Source organism: Aethalodelphis obliquidens, unplaced genomic scaffold, assembly GCF_003676395.1.
Source record: "Aethalodelphis obliquidens isolate GAN/ISIS:26980383/991018 unplaced genomic scaffold, ASM367639v1 scaffold36, whole genome shotgun sequence".
Lineage (NCBI taxonomy): Eukaryota > Metazoa > Chordata > Mammalia > Artiodactyla > Delphinidae > Aethalodelphis > Aethalodelphis obliquidens.
Window position 1 is genome coordinate 19,226,204 of NW_020837980.1, and position 18,272 is coordinate 19,244,475.

General features: G+C 46.7%; 1 protein-coding gene and 1 long non-coding RNA gene across 8 annotated transcripts in view; one reads left to right on the top strand and one right to left on the bottom strand.

The window, feature by feature from the left end:
• The window catches only part of ETV6 (ETS variant transcription factor 6), a 240,456-nt gene that overhangs the window by 9,570 nt on the left and 212,614 nt on the right, over positions 1–18,272 (bottom strand). For all 7 annotated transcript variants that reach the window (XM_027129586.1, XM_027129589.1, XM_027129588.1 and 4 more), the window contains 2 exons: positions 12,087–12,632; positions 387–529 (listed from right to left, as the gene is read on the bottom strand). In XM_027129586.1, the coding sequence (XP_026985387.1) occupies positions 387–529; positions 12,087–12,632 (689 nt within the window). The remainder of the gene's footprint in view (positions 1–386; positions 530–12,086; positions 12,633–18,272) is intronic.
• Positions 4,695–12,072, top strand: LOC113632428 (uncharacterized). The gene is made up of 3 exons (XR_003437805.1): positions 4,695–6,076; positions 6,792–6,942; positions 11,686–12,072. It is a non-coding gene; the product is annotated as an uncharacterized LOC113632428 (long non-coding RNA).

Consider the following 18,272-nt stretch of genomic DNA (forward strand, 5'->3'; position numbering starts at 1 on the left):
TTGCGACCGTGGAAGTTTCTAACCCAGCGGAACAGAAGCGACGCTTCCCAAAGCCCCCTTGTGAGTCACAGAGTGCCACAGTGCATCCCTGGTACCCAGTTCCTAATGATGGCGTGGGTGGCAGGACCAGGCCGAGGCAGAGGAGTGACGGTTACTCGTAATGAGGCCTGTCAGACCGGAGACTTAACTGGCACCTGGCACAAGGAACAAGTGGCAAGGGGCATCTTTAATGATTTCCTCCCCTTTGCAACTAATTGTCCAGCGAGGAGGAAACTAAATAATTACGGGCAGACAGGAAGCAGAAGACAGACAACTATCCTCCAACCCAGGGATGAAGACTAGATTTTGGCCCTACTTTATAGAACGAATATCTGATGCCCTTTTACCTTATGGTTTCCCCACAGGCGAGCCAGTCCATTGGGATCCACTATCCGGAATATTTTCGATTCTTTGTCCTCCCATCGGATGAAGTTTTCGTACCGGCTGTCAGAAAGCAACTGATAGACGTAATCCCAAAGCAGTCTACAGTCTACAGAGGAAAAGGGCAAGAAAACACTGTTGACAAGGTTGCTTGTTGAAGTACTAAGAGCAAGAATCAGAAAATAATCGAGTAACCGCTCTTGCCTCCTTTGGATGGACTGTCTAACTTCCTCGTTTGGGGAATTCCCTGGCGGTCCAGGGGTTAGGATGCCGCACTTTCACTGCTGAGGGGCCTGGGTTTGATCCCTGGTTGGGGAAATAAGATCCCGCAAGCCACTCGGCCAAAACGAAAACAAAAACACATCCTCGTTTCATAGTGAGGAGAGCAAGGTACAGAGAGACCTGTGAGATGCAACCTTTGACCTGTGGAGGCCTTCGGGACTGTCCGGGCCCAGAATTTCCCCGCTCACATGAGGACACAGAGACCTGGAGAGAGGAAGGGACTGGTCCACGGTCATGACCAATGACCTGAACTTGAGCAGAGCCCACAGAAGGGACAGAACAAGCTCTAACTGGAAATGAATTGGTTCTGAAAAGGGGCTGAAGACACGCCGGCAGGTCAAAGGGCAAAGAAAGAGTGTGCTCGTGTTCGGAGAGAGCAATGTGGTGTCAACGGTGGGGCGCTAAAGGTTACTTTGGAGGGTGATACTCAACAGATAAAGACGTGACGCTTGAGGCCGGCTGAAAAATGGCAGAAAAAGCACCACGATGCGTGAAAGGCTGTGGGGGAAGAAGACCCCTGTGGTTTGGGGACTGTGACCGTGGGAACCATGGCCAGCATGGTCTTTAGAAAGAATGTAGATAGTCCCGTTATAGCTACTTCGGAGGTTTTAAAAATTGCTTTACTATAATGGAATCAGTGTAGAGAGGAACCCAGTGCAGAGAATCCCTTTCTCCATGTGCAAAACTGATGCTGCATCGCTTGGTCGGGCAACAGATCTTTCTGTGTACAGGCCAGGCGCGGGGCGAGGCCTCGACCTTGGGCTGTGGATCGGCGAATTGAAAGGGAAGCTGCAGGCTGCACGCCTCTGCCCTGTTCCAGTGCTGTCTGGATTAGTGCCGGAACTGGGTGTGGCTGGGCCCCTAGCACAGCCTGGATAGGTGGATGGGAGCGGATGTGGACTTTCTAAGTCTAGTTGATGCAGGACTGGCCTCGACCCCCAGGTGTGCTTCTGGGAGCTTTGATGAGCCCTAGCCAGCATGGCTGGTCGTAAGCGATTAATTCTGTTGAACACCGTGTGTGTGTCCCGCACTTTGCCAGCGTTATTTCTGATCCTCACTTTACACACTGCATCCTTTCTAATCCTCTCGTGCCCGAGGTCACCGGGATTTGAACTCTGGGGCTCCTGCACCGCAAGGTGCCGATTTCCTTACTTCCTTACGTTGGGTGAGGCCTGGCACACCTGGGTGGGGAATGTCCAATCCCAACGTGGACTGTTTCAGAGCGAGCCAAACATTCACCTCCCAGAGAATGTGACACGCCCTCCTCTGGCACATACTTACAAGAGGAAACGAGTCAGGTCACCTCGGGCAAGTTTCCTAAATCTCCCTGAGGTTCCGTGTCCTCCTTTAGGAAAGGGGACTAACAACGTCGACTCTCTCCAGGATTACTGTACGAGCGATGATGTGAGTGAAGAGAAAGTAAGGAAAACAATAACAACAGCGATTACTGGGTGCTGTTTGCAGGCACTGGGCTGTGTGTTCTACCAGCCGGCTTGCCTCTGACCCTTAGGGCACCTGATGAGGCAGCGCTGTTGCTGTTCCTATTTTACGGCCAAGGAAGCTGGGGCTTAGCGGGTTTGGTCATTGGCTCAAAGGCACAGCTCGTGAGTGACACACGTCGGAGTCTGGAGCCCGTGCTGTGCCACACGTCCTGCGCTGAGACGTCTATTCTCACAGAAGAGGGTTAACAGGTAACTATTAGTCAAGGACTTTTCCAAGCAAGCTTTAACTCTGAGTGTGTCCTTCGTGCAATCCAGCTTTCTCGCTGAACAGCAGAAGGAACTGGCATAAAATGTGGCATTTTCCAGGAGGCTTAATCTTTTAAGGAACTACCATGAAACTTAAAATGACCGTACATCTTCAGTACCCCTTACTGTATCCTTTTTCCCCCCCGATTGATCTGTGTCTAAAAATTAATGTGACGTGTGGTTTCTTCTGTTTCAGAAAAGGACGCGTGGTGTCCTTCTTAGAAGGATGACTCCTGGAGCCTGAACCCCACGCTAAGAGAAGCTGACCAGAGATTCTATTATCATCCCTGCCTGCCGCGGCCCTCTTGGTCGCCAGAAGGGGGCACCGAGGAGCAGCAAGGGGCCCAGTCCCAGCATCAGGAAGCACCTTGAGAGGTGAGTGCCACACACCATCTCACGCTGAGAATAATCGAGCTCATTTTTAAGGCACTTGTAAGAGGGCGACTGTAGGCAGAGCAGTGAAGTAGGCAGTGTGTTTCTCCCTCTCTGCCACCTCCTTGTCTTACATCGTTTTTAGTACAGGTGGGAAAATAGAGAACTGAGATGCGGTTTAATGGTCCAGTTTTTTGCTTACTATCAAATGGCAGATGCATTTTAATTTCCCACAAGCTCTTGCAAGTAGAAGCCATCTGGCAAGACCACATATTATCACACAAAATGCCAGTCTACTAGGAGAAACAAAGGTGTAGCAGCTTCTCCCTGTTTGCTGACAGGGTTACAATCCTTTTTACCACCAAGAGGCTTCATGACACCTCTCGGATGCATCTGGACTGGCAACGTGATTCTCTAGAGTGGATCATTTGAACACAATTTAATAATTAAACAAACTGATCTGGTTGTCTTTTGCAGTTTGACGGAAGGAACTTCTGCCCACCGGAAGGTGAGCAATATATTGGCAGTCCCTCACCTCTAAGACTTCCTGGAGCTAAAATGCAAAGTGAGTGTTGTCTTAACACCATCTGCTGAGGGATTTTCACTTTCATTGTTTCTGTGGCTTCTCTTTTTACTGCTTTGGACATTCTGTGTCTCATGAAATGGTGAAGTGCGAACCATTTTCCGTTGGTTCGCACTTAAAAAATGGTTTCCATTTAAAACCATTTTACCGTTTCTCAAAGTAAGGGCTTAACCAGCGCTGGGTACCTACCATGCTGGTTCTTCAGAGGCATCGAACCGAGACCTTTATGTCGTAAATCATTTACTGAAAAAAATCTAGAATGTGATCTGTGTTTGGTTGGTTGGTAAATGAAGGGCAGGGCTTACCAAAGAACAGACTTTACCTATGAGTTGCAGGAACACTTGTATCTTGCCAACTTTTCCCTTTCATCAATGTGAAAATAACCCCAAACAAGGGGCCAGTTGATCATTTTAAATGACATTTAATCCAGCGAAGCCAACTTTAGCAGAGTAATAAAAATATATTGACATTCAAGACATACTGAATTACTCGGTCACTAACCGAGGTAGCAACAGGAATTTTCTGGCATAAAGTAGTTGTTTCAAGCTCAGAGTATAAGTGGCTTTTTATAACACTATTGATTCTATTGTTTCTTTAGTTAAAAATTATGCCAGATGATAAAAAAAGAAAACTGCCTGACCACGCAACTTTTTTTTCTTTTTTTTCCTACAATCGAAGTTCAAGCGTCTGAGTTATTTTTGTTTTTTAAGATTTTAGTTAAATAAAAGGCAGATGCCTTTTAGTTCCCAGGTCCTCTGGAGGCTGTTGCCATGACCCACCAGGAGTTTTTCAGCTTTGTCAAAATCCATCCGTGTCTGCACAGATACAGTGTTTTCTGATCACTGATAAAAATGCTTAATACTATATAATAAAATGCACCCAAAGTTCATCCCATTACAAAACACTTGAACATGCATGTGAAAAATATCTTATATCACAAGGCCTTCACTAATTTTAGCTGCATGTGTCTTAAACTAAAGGGCCTTCTCTGTCAAGGCATGTGGGAATTTTAAACAAATGTTCCTGATTTGGATTGTCTCTTCCATGAGAGGAAGCTCATGAAAGGGTTTATTAGCTCGAGTGAAGTGTTATTTTCCAATTGCAGAAAGAGAGTTCTCTCTCTTTCCTGCTGGGTGAGGTACCCTGGGCATCCACAGTTAAAAGGCATTGCTAAAAAATATATATATCCCTTCCTGTGGTTAGGGAGAAATATTTTCCCTCCCACACCAGTCTCTTACCAGAGACTCCTTGTACAAGCTTATTGAACAGAGACTGTAAAAAGATGGGCAATTCACACGTAACCAACATGGTTTCTAAAGGAAAAAAAAAACAACCTAGAAAACCATGCTAGACAAAACTGATGTTGAAAAGATCTGAGTGGGCAAGTCCAGTTATTGACAAGTTATTTGAATTTCCCGAAATTCAAATTTCAGGAAAGCATCGAAGAAAGAAATTTTTTTGTTGTTTTAACTGCCCAAATGGAATTTTAAGTGAAGGTCTGTAAACTGCAGTTCTGTGGATATAATCACCAACAAGGAGAGGCCTAGCGTTCCTGTTTCATTGCTTTAAATTTATTATGAAAAACTAATAAATGTATTTCAGGTTCAGGAACAAAATGGGTCAGTAACACCCAAAATAAAAAGGTGCTTCTCTGCTTATAGCAGTGGTTCTAAACTAGGGGCAATCTTGCCTCCTAGGTGGTGTTCTTCCATGTCTGTGACCATTTTGGTTGTCACAACTGGGGTGGAGGATGCTATTAGCATCCGGCGAGTAGAGGCCAGGGATGCTGCTAAAAATCTTATAATGCACAAAAGAACTCCTCCCCGGCAACGAAGAATTATTCGGCCCAAATAGCAAGAGCGGACAGCTTGAGAAGCCCTGCTTACGGAAGCACGGGTTTTACAACATGCGGGGGGGCTATCTGCAGGGTTTTTTTGTGTTCTTGTTTTCCTCCTCAATTCTAGATCAGCCATTACCTAGAAGCAGACAGCTGCTACATCCAGCGCAGCCAGCCCTGTGTTGATACGCAGAGGTGTGTTTCCAATGGGTGCCTGCTTGTGCTTTGCTGTGGCTTAGGAAAACGGAAGCCGTATGTGCACGGCAGCAAGCTGGGAGAGGGAGAAGCTGAGGCAGAGAATACAGACCTATGCTTCCTGGCTTCGCCGGGGCGGAGGGGCCGCCGCTGCAAACAAACACCGCTGAACCTTTTCACCTTTGGTTGCAGGAGGTGTAGAGCGAGGCTGGGAAACGCAGAGACCAAGCCCCCAGCTAAAACCCAGTCAGACGTATCCCTCCTCCCTCAGGCGTGGAGGCAGACCGCTGGGACACAGGGACGCTGTTACAGAAATGCAGGCCCGCAAACAAACTGGCATTTCCAGTCTCCTCAATCCCCTTCTATTATTTTCTACCGAGTTACTGTGCTGGTACTGTTTTATCTTTTAAAAAAGCTGTCCTGAAACTTCCCTTCTCTTCTTGATTTCCCAGTGGCTCACCATGAAAAATAAAGTGCAGTGACTCAGGCAGCGCGTGAGAAGGCTGGCACCTTGGGACATTCCCGTCGGGGCGAAGGACTCTGTCCTCTCCAAGGGTCCCCTCCATCTCCTCCAAATACAGACAGCGGGCCAAGCCTCAGAGGAGGTGAGCGGGAGTGAAGAAGTTCATCTCCAAGGAAGTAAGGAAACTAGGGTTCCCTGAAGGGGGTGCACTTTTCAGGCCAACGTCACTTAGAACAAATGCCCAGACACAGGCCTTGTGGGTTAAGGCCCTGCACCCGCTCCGGTGGGCAATGGTGCTGGCCATAAGCACTGCTCTCCTCTCTGCAGCCCTGGAGCAGAGCAGAGAGAAACGGCGCACAGGAGGGACACTGACTAAGCCTTAGAAATTACCCTGCTCGTGCTAATGTTTGCATATTGTCTCTTTAGTGCTCAAAAGTGCCCAGAAATGAGTATTAGTATTATCATGGGTAAAGAAACCAGGCTTCAGGGACCTTAAAGACCTCTGCTTGGGAGACAAGGGCTAGATTCTAATCCTGTTGGCTCCAGAGTCCATGCTTTCCCACAGGCCCACAGTGCTACCTGGAACCCTCCCTCCGGCTGTGGATGAAGGGCCTGGGCCGGGAACCATAGAGTTCTCTGCCTGAGACAGCATGGGAGGACACAGCTCCGCCAGCTGGCCCTAAAACCCCGAGCCCCCCTGGCTTACGGAGACATCCCACGATCCTGTCCTTTTTTCCAAACACAATATTTACACGCGCGCGTGTGTGTGCAGAGGCGCACACACGCATGCACACCGCCACACCTTACTGCAAAGGCCTGGGGATGACACCGCCCTCCATCGCTCACACAGTCCATTTAGGCTTCACTTTTATGATGTCTTCTTCCCTGCAGGGTTGCTCCTGAGGCTCATTTATACAAGAAAATAAAAGTCCACGTGCCTCACTGGAAACCATGTCACCATCAGATACCACTGGGGAAGAAGCAGAGATGGATACAAGGGGGCAGGGTGCAGTGTGACTCCCCCCAGCCTGGGAGCCCTGAGGTGAGCCCCTAGCTGCTGGCCCTGGTGTCTCAGGCTTAGGTGCCTGCATCTGACGTCCGATCAGAGGCTCCCAGGATTGAATTTCTGTGTACACAGAACCCATCCGCTCAGTAAAACCAAATCAAGAGTGTACAGTGCTCAAGCCAGGTGACAAACGAGTGTGTCCTCGAGGAGAGTCCTTCTGTTTCTGTTAAAAATGTCACCCTGAGAGATAACACACATATATTTTTTTCAGTCTCTTTGAGGATCTGAAAGATCGCCAGGCCAAGCGTTATCAGAGGGTTGCAAGTGAAGGGTACAGGGTCTGGGGGTGGGGTGTGGGATCTGTTTTATCTGCTGTAAGATCCACTCACCAATGATAGCTTCACAGACCGTGAAGGAGTTGACATTCGCAAAGAAAATCAAGAGACTTAGGCAAGACTTGTGAGATGAGCACAAGGGAAGAAATACTCTCTCTCTGGATGGGCCGTGGACTTTGAACAACCAAACCTGTACAGACCTCTTAAAGTCCGCACTTCTGTGGAGCAGATGAACGGCTACGAGTGGATGATAAACCAGGTTGCCGCTGAATCTTCCTCCCCTTAGCAGATTTTTGGATTAAGTCCAAGGAAGGGACCCGCAGATAGGAAGTCTGGTAACTCAGGTTTTAACGGAATTGAAGTTTAAGAGAAAGCCAAGATGACTTCAGTTTTTTTCTTTGAAAACGGAGCTGTCTATACAGTGAAAACCAAAGCAGGGAGCATAGTTTGTCTGATGGCGTAAAGTAAGAGGGATTATTGCCTTGTGCCAGCAAAGACACAACATTTGGCATTTAGAGATGCTGCGCCCTATCACCTAGAGAAATGCCTGGCACACAGAGATGCGTGTTAATTTTTGAATGAATAATCTTGACATAGTTCAGGTATGCAGAGCTACACTTTACTTTCCTCAGCTGTATTTTACTTATGTTAATGATGTCATTGCAACTACTCCGGGCTACTCGGCCATCAGCCTGCCATCTAGAACTCAGCTCCTTCCTACATCGGCCACTGTTCCCTCCGTGTCTTAGGCGTGCCTCATTCTCTGAGGTGCGAGTCATTCCTTGAGAGCAGGGACGGCATTTTCTACACCTGTGCCTCCAAAGCATCCTGAACATACAAGCAGACAGTTGCGTAGAACGGGGAGCGGTGGACTTTTTCTGTAAAAGGCCAATCAGTAAATATTTTAGTCCAGTCTCTGCTGCAACTCCTCAGCCCTGCCAAGGCAGCCACAGACAATACTGAGCGAGTGGGTGTGGCCGTGCGCCAGTGAAATTGGATTTACAAAAACAGGCGGTGGCTGATTTGGCCCACAGGCCTGCATTTCCAGTCCCCGGTCCCAAGGAAACAAGTGTGCTGGAAAGAAGAGGGGTTGAAGCTGGAGGCTGAACACTGGACGTGTCTTCATCTGTAAAAGACCCTTCTAGCTTTGAAACCACCAAGTTCTAAGAATTATTTTCAACATATACTGAAAACACAGCATCACCTGGGCTACGCTTCTTCAATTTACGGCACTCACTGCCAGTACCACTCTCTGGCTATGAAACAGGTTGGCGAGACACAGGCCAGTAAAACGTTTGTGGGCTGAGAAAATGTTAGGAGGTGACAGATGCTCCCCCATCCCCCCGCCACCAAGCAGTCCTTCCCTGAGGGCAATAAATAGAAAAGAGCACAGAAAGAAGCAACTTGCTCAGTGTTGCACATACCACTGGCTGTTCAATTAAAAAATAGAACCCAGGAATCTTCTCTCACTCTGTCCTATGTTAAACTCTCTCCCACAAATGCCAGCCCTTGCAGCTTGTTAAACTCAACAACAGTCCTTCTTATTCCTTGAAAAATAAGCAACACCTTTCAAGATAAGCTGTGTGTTTCTATTTCAATTTGTGGTTTGTGTTTAAACTGTCAACTACCTCCTGGATTTCTTTCATTGACTATTTTAGATTTTCCGCCAGGTAAGTACCTAAGTGAACCATCATAACTTTGCATGGGGCCTCTTAATTGTGTGATGCCTCCCAATTTCGTAGATACTAAAGTGTGAAAAAAAGAAAGAATTGCTAAAATATGGTGGATTTTTTAAATGAACCTGGATTCTTGACTTTACATTTCTATCTGAAATAGAACAGATATACTAGGCCTTACATTGTTTTGGAGTTTTCTCCATTTGGAATGACCTCTTTTTCTTTAATCTCCACTTGTCCATATTCTAAGCATTCATCTAGCTAAAACCCAGCCCCTCCATGAAGCCTTCCTGACACCTCTACTCCAGCCTCCTACAGCACTTAATCGGAGTCCTTGGAAGACACCACAAGCTGCACTTGTAGCTCACTGTCTACAGCTGTTTCATGACGAAGACTGTGTCTTACATCTCCTGGAGCACTCCACCCCCATGAATGCGAAACAGTGCTGCAAACACAGAAGGTGTCCAGAGGCACACACCCGGGAGCACCTGAGCAAATGATGCGTGATTTACTTTGATCCACATGTATCAGTAGTGTTCTTACCATATCCTCCAACTATGGTATTTGTCAGTGTGACACACAGCAGCACCTTCAGTGCCCTCTGGGCTCATCTGAAAAGTTTTCCCATAGAAAAGCTGCTTTATAGAGATCTGAAGGACTTTTATGGCTGTTCAATAATGACGGAACTTTATATCGTACATATGAATCACCCAATGAATTCGACTTCCAGTAAATGAAGAATCAATTCTACGAGGATCTGAGTAGTCCAAAAAGACACCCAAAGGGTTGGAGTGGAGAGACAGGGACACCCCAAATGAGAAACAAGCCTGGAACTGTGGTGAGCACTTTTGAGAGGGTCACAGTATCAAGACTAAATGTCAGATCGTAGACTTCTCTCTCGTTTCACCCTTGAGAAAAACAGTGCCTTTTGGTTACATCAGCTAATCCTGGATCTGGTTAAATTAGCGAAGACAGACATGTGGAGATGATGGAACTTTTGAATATACCAATAGAGTAGCACAGTTTTTAAGAGAGCCATATTAAAAAATTTCCAGACCTACTAAACCAGGGAAAAACAGCTCTAAGCCTGAACAATTTAACTTGACACATGGGGCTTATCTTGGATTCCTAAGAAGTCTGTGGCAAAGACAGCGTCACAGAGGAGGTGGACAAGACAGATTGCGATTAGGAATGCAGGGGTAGCAAGGGCAGCCCAAGAGATAGCAGCCAACGGCGCGGCAAGGGCCGTCCTGCAGCCTCATCCGCCAGCCCCTATGTGACCTCTGCTTCTCTGCCGTTCAGTTTCCTCTGTGGTTTCCCCTGTAAACGACCCTTCCATATAAAATGGATAGAGCAATGATAGGCTACCTCGAAGAGCTATTCTGAGGATTATAAACAAGTAGAAAGTATCCACAAAATGTCCAGAACTGTTGCACAGACCACGCAAGAAACAAGCAGGGCGTATACAGACAAGAAAGAAAGCCTAGAACGTCCAAGACAGGTCATTTATATCATTCACAGGAATATACTGGCCCCTTCCTCCTCCTCCAATTATCTGGGGAAATGCACATGCTTTGCCACAATAAGCTCTTTGCTACCTTATCCCCGTCCTTTCTTTTCATAGTTTCTCTTTTTTCCATTATTAAAAAAACCTTTATGTAAAAGTAGACGGAACAGTAATGTAAACCCCGGTGCACCCGACGCCCCGCCATACAGCCATCAGCTTGTGACTAACGTTTTACGTACACCCCCCCCCCACCCATTCCTCACTCCCAACCCTGCGGGATGCTTCTGGATCACATTCCAAGCATACATCATTTCATTTTTCATGGTGTTTTTGAAACACGTCATAGCTCTTGGCCATTTGATTTTCTTGATCCAACATTCCTTATGTAAGTTATTTATAATGATAAAATTGAGGTGACATTGGAGGTGCCCTTGGGACCAGAGAAGAATTTAGAAACAAATGACTTAAATAAAAAAGGGACGAGTCAAGACAGAAGTAAAGCAGCCTTAGGGCCCGTGTCGTCATGGTGTCGTGAGCACTGCTCCAGCCCGAGCTTCAGCTGGACCTCGCTCCTACGGCATCAGCCCAAGGAGGAAGGGGCACGACTCACCTTTCCCTGAATAGTTCTGACCTCTCTCCTGTCTCCGTGTCTCCGTCCCATTACTGGACCCATAATCACGTTCAGCATCGAGCTACCACCCTTCCTCAGTTCCTCCAGTCAAAATACCCCTTCTCTCTGCACTGGTTCCACGGCACTGAATTATCCTCGCATACAGTAGGTATTCAATAAATGCTTGTGCATTGACTGGACGGGGCAGAGGGCTTATTTCCTTCTGCCTTGGAGCTTAGTGGTTTTCACATCTGTCTCTCCTAGTAAAATTTAAATCCCTTTAGGAAATAATAAGTGTTATATCAGCTCCGTGTCCCCTACTTCCCAGTGCATTTATCTGTGCACAGCAGGTGCTCCAAAAATGTCTCGTGAATAGAGAGAAGCTCTAGGAAAAGAGTTAACTTTGCCAAGAGGTTAGAGGATTATAAGCTTCTGGAAAATGACTTCATGTAAATTATGGGCGGGCTAGCAAAAATACAATGTGGTGATTTTTTTCACTGGTTTCCACTGGTTTCTCGTCTTAGGGGAGTAAATTTGGGCTTGTCAGCATAGAAGGGAAAGAATTCGGGAGTGGTTTCCTCTGTCCAAATGACACAGCAGCACCAGACTCCAACACCCTAATCCTGCTTTTCTCTCCTACCCCCTCCCAAGGTGAAGGCTACGTGGAGTTGCTGTGCAGAGGATGGAATTACAAGCCTGCATCTGAGACAAAGGTTCTTTATGCTGCGTCTGCACGTTAATTAGCTGCTGGAAACTTCGGGACAGGGCCATTAACATGCTCATAAACCTTTGATTTCAAATGTTTCTGCTCAGCCGCGATTCTGATGTGACTCCCCTTGGAAGCTGGATGGAGGACGTTTGTTTCTTAACACTTACGAGGCGCAGAACTCCTCCAGCCCCGTGCCTCATGAACTAGCCCATTAAGGATGTCGCCTCCTGCAGGCAGAAGCCTCCACTTGGCCTCCCAGAGCCTTGGAGGGCACCTAATTGGGACAGCGTGAGGCCCCAAGGGAGCTCGAGGCTGGCGTGCGGCGAGGGCAGCGCTCACTTACCTGCTATCCTCCCGATGGGCATGGCGTGCTCCTCGGGCGGGGAGACGGAGACCATGATGTGGTTCATGTATGCCAGGTCTTCCCGATGGGAGAGGTTGATGGGTTTCCCTTCCCGGTGCAGCCCGTCCTCGGAGAGCCGGGACTGCTTGAAATCCACGGAGTGCCGGGGGTTCAGGATCAGAGGGTGCATGATGGGACTGGGCATCAGCTGGATCACCCGCGTGCTCTCCTGCCGGGGGCTGGAGGGCTTCTGGTGGGGCTCGGAGGACGGCGGGCAGTGATTATTCTCCATGGGAGACACTGACAGGGGGTAGGACTCCTGGTGGTTGTTCTCCTGGTGGAGCCTCGGTCCCTGGGCCCTCTCGGCCGGGGAGAGGCGGCGGATCATGTTGTCCAGGGGGGACCGGAGGGGCCGCTGCTCGGGGTCGGGAGAAGGCCGGTGGTTTGTCGTGATGGGTGACCTGGAACGGTGCAACAGTTCAATGGTGGGAGGGTTGTGGTGTACGTTCTCCACCGACGGCCTCGGGGTCCTCTGGACACAGTTATCTGTGGAGCAGAGGGAAGGACAGTCAGAGACCCTGCTGGACGGTCAGGGGAGGCACCTCACTGCGGTCCTAAAGGTGGCGACGGTGGAGCACGTGAGCTTGCAGGAGCACCTTTCTTCCCGGGATGCAGGCTCTTTTTCACCGCTTTAAAAAAATTAAAGTGCACATACTCGAAATTCTTTTCCTGCCAGTGGACAAGCAAAAAGTGTCTACAGACGTTCCATTAATCACCTACTAGTGGCTTATAAACACAAGGAAGCCACACGTTCATTCTTTATCTTTTTGTTACTCGACTCTTCAACACGGCTTTTGGGGTCCTTAAGGGTTTTTCTCTAAATGTTTTCACTGACTTTTCATAACCCAACTTTCATATTCTCTATCTCCGGGAGTTGTTGGTATTAACGATAATGATGATAATAATAAAGCAATTACTATATATCCTACGTACTGGATTATATTGTTTAAAATCTATAACACACCTAAGCAGAAGGTACTAACTACTGTTACTCCTGTTTAACAGGAGAGAAAATGGTGGCATAAAGAAGTTAAGCAACTTACCCAAGGTCACCCAGCCAGTTAGATTCCAGTAAGATTCTAGAACCTTATGTACCCATTAGAATATCTACTTCTCTGCTATGTAGAAACTAGGGGGGAAAGTCACATCAAAACCTGCTCTAGGGCTTCCCTGGTGGTGCAGTGGTTGAGAGTCCGCCTGCCGAGGCAGGGGACGCGGGTTTGTGCCCCGGTCCGGGAAGATCCCACATGCCGCGGAGCGGCTGGGCCCGTGAGCCATGGCCGCTGAGCCTGCGCGTCCGGAGCCTGTGCTCCGCAACGAGAGAGGCCACAACGGTGAGAGGCCCGCGTACCGCCAAAAACAAAAACAAAAACAAAAAACCTGCTCTAAGCGTGCACAGTGGGCCTAATTTACATAATAACAATCTTGTACCTGAGAGAACATTGAGGATCATTTTGTTTCCGAGTGCACAGACAGGTAGAGTTAAGTGAGAAGAAGGAGGGATGGACCCCTGACAATACCTCCACCCCATCCCACCTGAACTTTCAAGCTGGAGACATTTGAGGAAGGACAACATCAGAAGTGTACACAGCTCAGGGACTTCCCTGGTGGCACAGTGGTTAATACCTGCCTGCCAATGCAGGGGACATGGGTTCGATCCCTGATCCAGGAAGACCCCACGTGCCGCGGAGCAACTAAGCCCGCGAGCCACAACTACTGAGCCTGTGTGCCACAACTACTGAAGCCTGCACACCTAGAGCCCATGCTCCGCAACAAGAGAAGCCACCGCAATGAGAAGCATGCGCACCACAATGAAGAGTAGCCCCTGCTCTCGGCAACTAGAGAAAGCCTGTGCGAGCCAAAAATAAATAAAATAAATTTATATATATAAAAAAAGTGTACACAGCTCAGCAGCAGAAGTAGCTCCACGGGCTGGGTTGAGGGAGGGACCAGCATGTACGCGGCCTTAGGAGTCCTGCTAAGGGTTGGAAGAACAAAACTCTGCCTACAAAAATGGAGTTTTCTCCAGGGCCTCACACACATCTTAATGAGGTTTCTCTGGCCACATCTGTTCCCAGAGCTGTCTCACCAAAAGGATGTGCATACTTGCAGGTCCCTGTTCTGGTCAGAGACTTGTCCATGGTTCTAAGTAAAGCAAGTCAAAGATACCTCCTTTATCCATTACGACAACATCTATATGAAGACCATATAAAGGGGATCTGGGAATCTGATAGGGTTAGTACACAGAGACAAAGGTGGTGGTTTCTTCAAGTTTTATATAGGGTTAACAGGAAATGGGGACTCCACTAGATCTCACAAATCATATGAGACACTGAACAAAAGAAATGCTGTTCATGATAATTAAAAGATCATCTGCCTGAAGGCAAAGGGCTTATTTTGTAACCACTATATAACATGCTGCCACGAATTTAAAAGTGCTTAAACGTTGGAACAGCTATCAATAGGAGACTGGTTTAACAAATGATGGTATATCTCTAAATGATGGAGGACTGCGCAGCTATAAAATGGAATGAGGAATAACTAAATATTTTGCTAAGGACTGATCTCTAGGCTCTATGGCTAGATGAGCAAAAGCAAGGTGAAGTATGTATGGTATGCTACCATTTTTCTCAAAGGAGAAGGGGATTCCAGTTTCAGTAATAGCAGAGTGGCTTGTATCAGACTAACTTTCCTACATATAGCAATGATAGAATCTGGATAAAATATATTTATAAAAGTTATGAGGGTACTGGAAACTGAAGGGGATTTTACTCTTGCAAGAAAGGAACTGCCCAGAGTAAGATCCAAATTTATACAGCTGTCACTCTGAGGGTCCTTCCCAGTCCACGTAGTGTGAGGCAGCTAGAAAAAGAACAGAAAGTTGTTTGAGATGCCAGGGAGTAGAGTATGAAGCTGTCAGAAGGGCAAAAAAATGGAGAAAACAGATTCCATAAAGGAGGGACCCTCAGAGGGAGTAGCCACTAACTGGCACATAAAATGCCCTCAAATCCTTAACACGTGCTCCTGAACTGCAATGTGCAGGGGGAACTCCAAGGAGCTCAGTGAAGGGTGACAGCTGTACAGTTCAAAGACACGGAATCTCAGCTGCTGGCCATGGTATTGGAGACAGAGTTCAGAGTTGGGGCTCTATCAAGGAAGGCTCTGAAAACACCTCAGGCTGCTTATTACCCCAGAATGGCCACACCTTAGGAGTAAGGACTATGCTCTAGGACAAAGGGATTTGCCTGAGGGCTAAAGGCAAAACTGAAATAAATCTTCCCTAACCAAATATAAGACCAAGCCTCCACAAATTCAGAGTGACTGACTAGTTATTTAACTGCTTGCTAGCGGAAACATCGACACTCTTCAGAGGAATGTAACATAATCCAGAGTCTCTACAATATGTTATATGTAATATTCAGTGTCCAATAAAGATATTCTAGACACGTGAAGGAACAGAAAAATGTGACCCATATTCAAGAGGGATGGCAGTCAATAGAAGTAGACTCTTGAGATAATCTAGATGTTGGAATGAGCAAAAAAGAACTTAAAAGTAGCTGGGCTTCCCTGGTGGCGCAGTGGTTGAGAGTCCGCCTGCTGATGCAGGGGACACGGGTTCGTGCCCCGGTTCAGGAGGATCCCACATGCCGCGGAGCGGCTGGGCCCGTGGGCCATGGCCGCTGAGCCTGCGCATCCGGAGCCTGTGCTCCGCAACGGGAGAGGCCACAACAGTGAGAGGCCAGTGTACCGCAAAAAAAAAAAAAAAAAAAAAAGTAGCTATTATAAATAAGTTCAAGCATTTAAAGAAAATGATAGTCATAATGAGTGATAACAGATGGAGACTATCAGAAAAGAAATGGAAACAATCAAAAAGGGTTTTGAACTGAAAAATACAGTACTTGAAATTTTGGACAGGAGAGACTTAATAGCAGATGGGAGATAACAGAAGAAAGGGTTAGTAAATCTGAAAACAGATCAATAAAAATTAAAAACAAAGAAAGAGATCTTCAGTGACCTATGGAACAATATTAAATGGTCTAAAAGAAATGTAATTGGAGTTTGAGAAGGTGAAAACTTTTTTTTTTTTATAGATGTGGGTGGGTTGGTATCCCCCCCCACACTCTCAACACACATTTTTAAAAACTGAATTATTTTAAAGCAAATTAGAGATTGTGATACCCTATCCTAAGTACTTGTGTGGTCATCTAAGAAAATAAGATGATTTTCCTGCACAGTCACTATAACATTGTAAAAGAGGAGAAAACAGAAAGAATGGGGCCAAAACAAAACAAAATTGAAGAAATAATGGCCAAATTGTCCTCAAATTTGTTAACAACAACAGCAACAACAATATACAAACTTAAGGATCCAAGAAGCTCGGCAAATTCCAAGCAGGATAAATACAGTGAAAGCTACGTTCAGGCACAGAGTCGAACTGCTGAAAACCAAGAAGAAACAGAAAATTTTGAAAGCAACCAAAGGGGAAAGAAAAGTTACACCACATACAGGGGAAAAGTTATACTAATTATGGCTAACTTCTTTTTTCAACACCTAGAGAGTGTGCAAGCATGTACACAAAAAAGATATGAATGGAGACCCGTAGAGATTGAAAGAGACTTAAGAGACACATCAACCACTTGTGAAGTAGAGACAGACCCTTGCTTGGATTATGATTCGAACAAACTGCAAACACATTTATGAGGGCTTCCCTGGTGGCGCAGTGGTTAAGAATCCACCTGCCAGTGCAGGGGACATGGGTTCGAGCCCTCGTCCGGGAAGATCCCACATGCCGCGCAGCAACTAAGCCCGTGCACCACAACTACTGAGCCTGAGCTCTACAGCCCGCGAGCCACAACTCCTGAAGCCTGCGTGCCTAGAGCCCGTGCTCCACAGCAAGAGAAGCCACTGCAATGAGAAGCCCGCACACCACAGCAAAGAGTAACCCCTGCTCACCGCAACTAGAGAAAGCCCACGTGCAGCAACAAAGACCCAACACAGCCATAAATAAATAGATTTAAAAAAACATTTATGAGATAGCTGGAAAAATGTAAACAGTAATAAAATATCTGATAATATTGAGGAACTATTAATTTTCAGGTGATGTGATGGCTATGTGATTATGATTTTATAAACGGAATTAAAGTGCTTAATCAACCTTGCAAAGATACAGGTTGGGATGACAAGTCAACTTCCTCACTTTAAAGCAATGCAAATAATGCTTACAGGATACTGATTAGGCGCATGGGGTTAACTTTAACGGCCGAAATTATTAGTATGATAGAAGTGATCTACAATCTTTCAGGGATGAGGCAAGTTTTCTTTTCATAGCTAATACAGATCTCAATTCTGCCATCCACAAAAATGAATTTACCTTTTGTCCATGGTTCACTTTTTATGTCACAGAACACGATCATTGCAAGCGATATTTAAGACAGTTGGCATTTTGAAGTTTCACGTATTTTCTTCTAAATGCCATTTACAGAATACCTCCCTTTCCTTAAAAGCTTATTAAGGATTAAAAATACTTCAGGATGATGAAGACCATGTACTGAGAAATCCTATTTCCTGAATCCATTTCCCTTCTTACAAACTTTACAACAGACACAGGCGTTGGCCAGTCGCCTGGTTACCTGCATGTTTTCTTTGATGTCCTGGGCGTCAAGGCTCAGTGGATGGGTGTGCACTCAGGGCAAGCCTTAGGAAGTCTGGGAGAACGACGAGAGGAAGAACTTTTGCGCCAAGGGTAAAAGAGGAACTGATGTAATGTCCTGGAGAGATTTCACTCTCTGTTCCTGCCCAGATTTGGGGAACAATGAAGGAGGGAGACAGCGCTCTGGATAATCCAACTCAGATTTCACTTTTGACTCCGGATCTGGGCAGGAACAGGACTTGGATGGGCTTGACTTATTTATTTCTCTGCAGACACCACTGAAGGAGGAAGTACTTGACGAAGTTGATAACGTTAATGGTGGAGAACTGGAACTGAGGGTATTTAATTCCAGGCTCCTGGTGGTCTGGGCACACCACTGTCGAGGCTGAAAGGTCTGCAACGCGCCCTGCCAAGCTTTGTTTCAGTTTGCGAAGCATGTGCTCACGTATGGAGTGGGCTCTGACGTTGCTACCCTG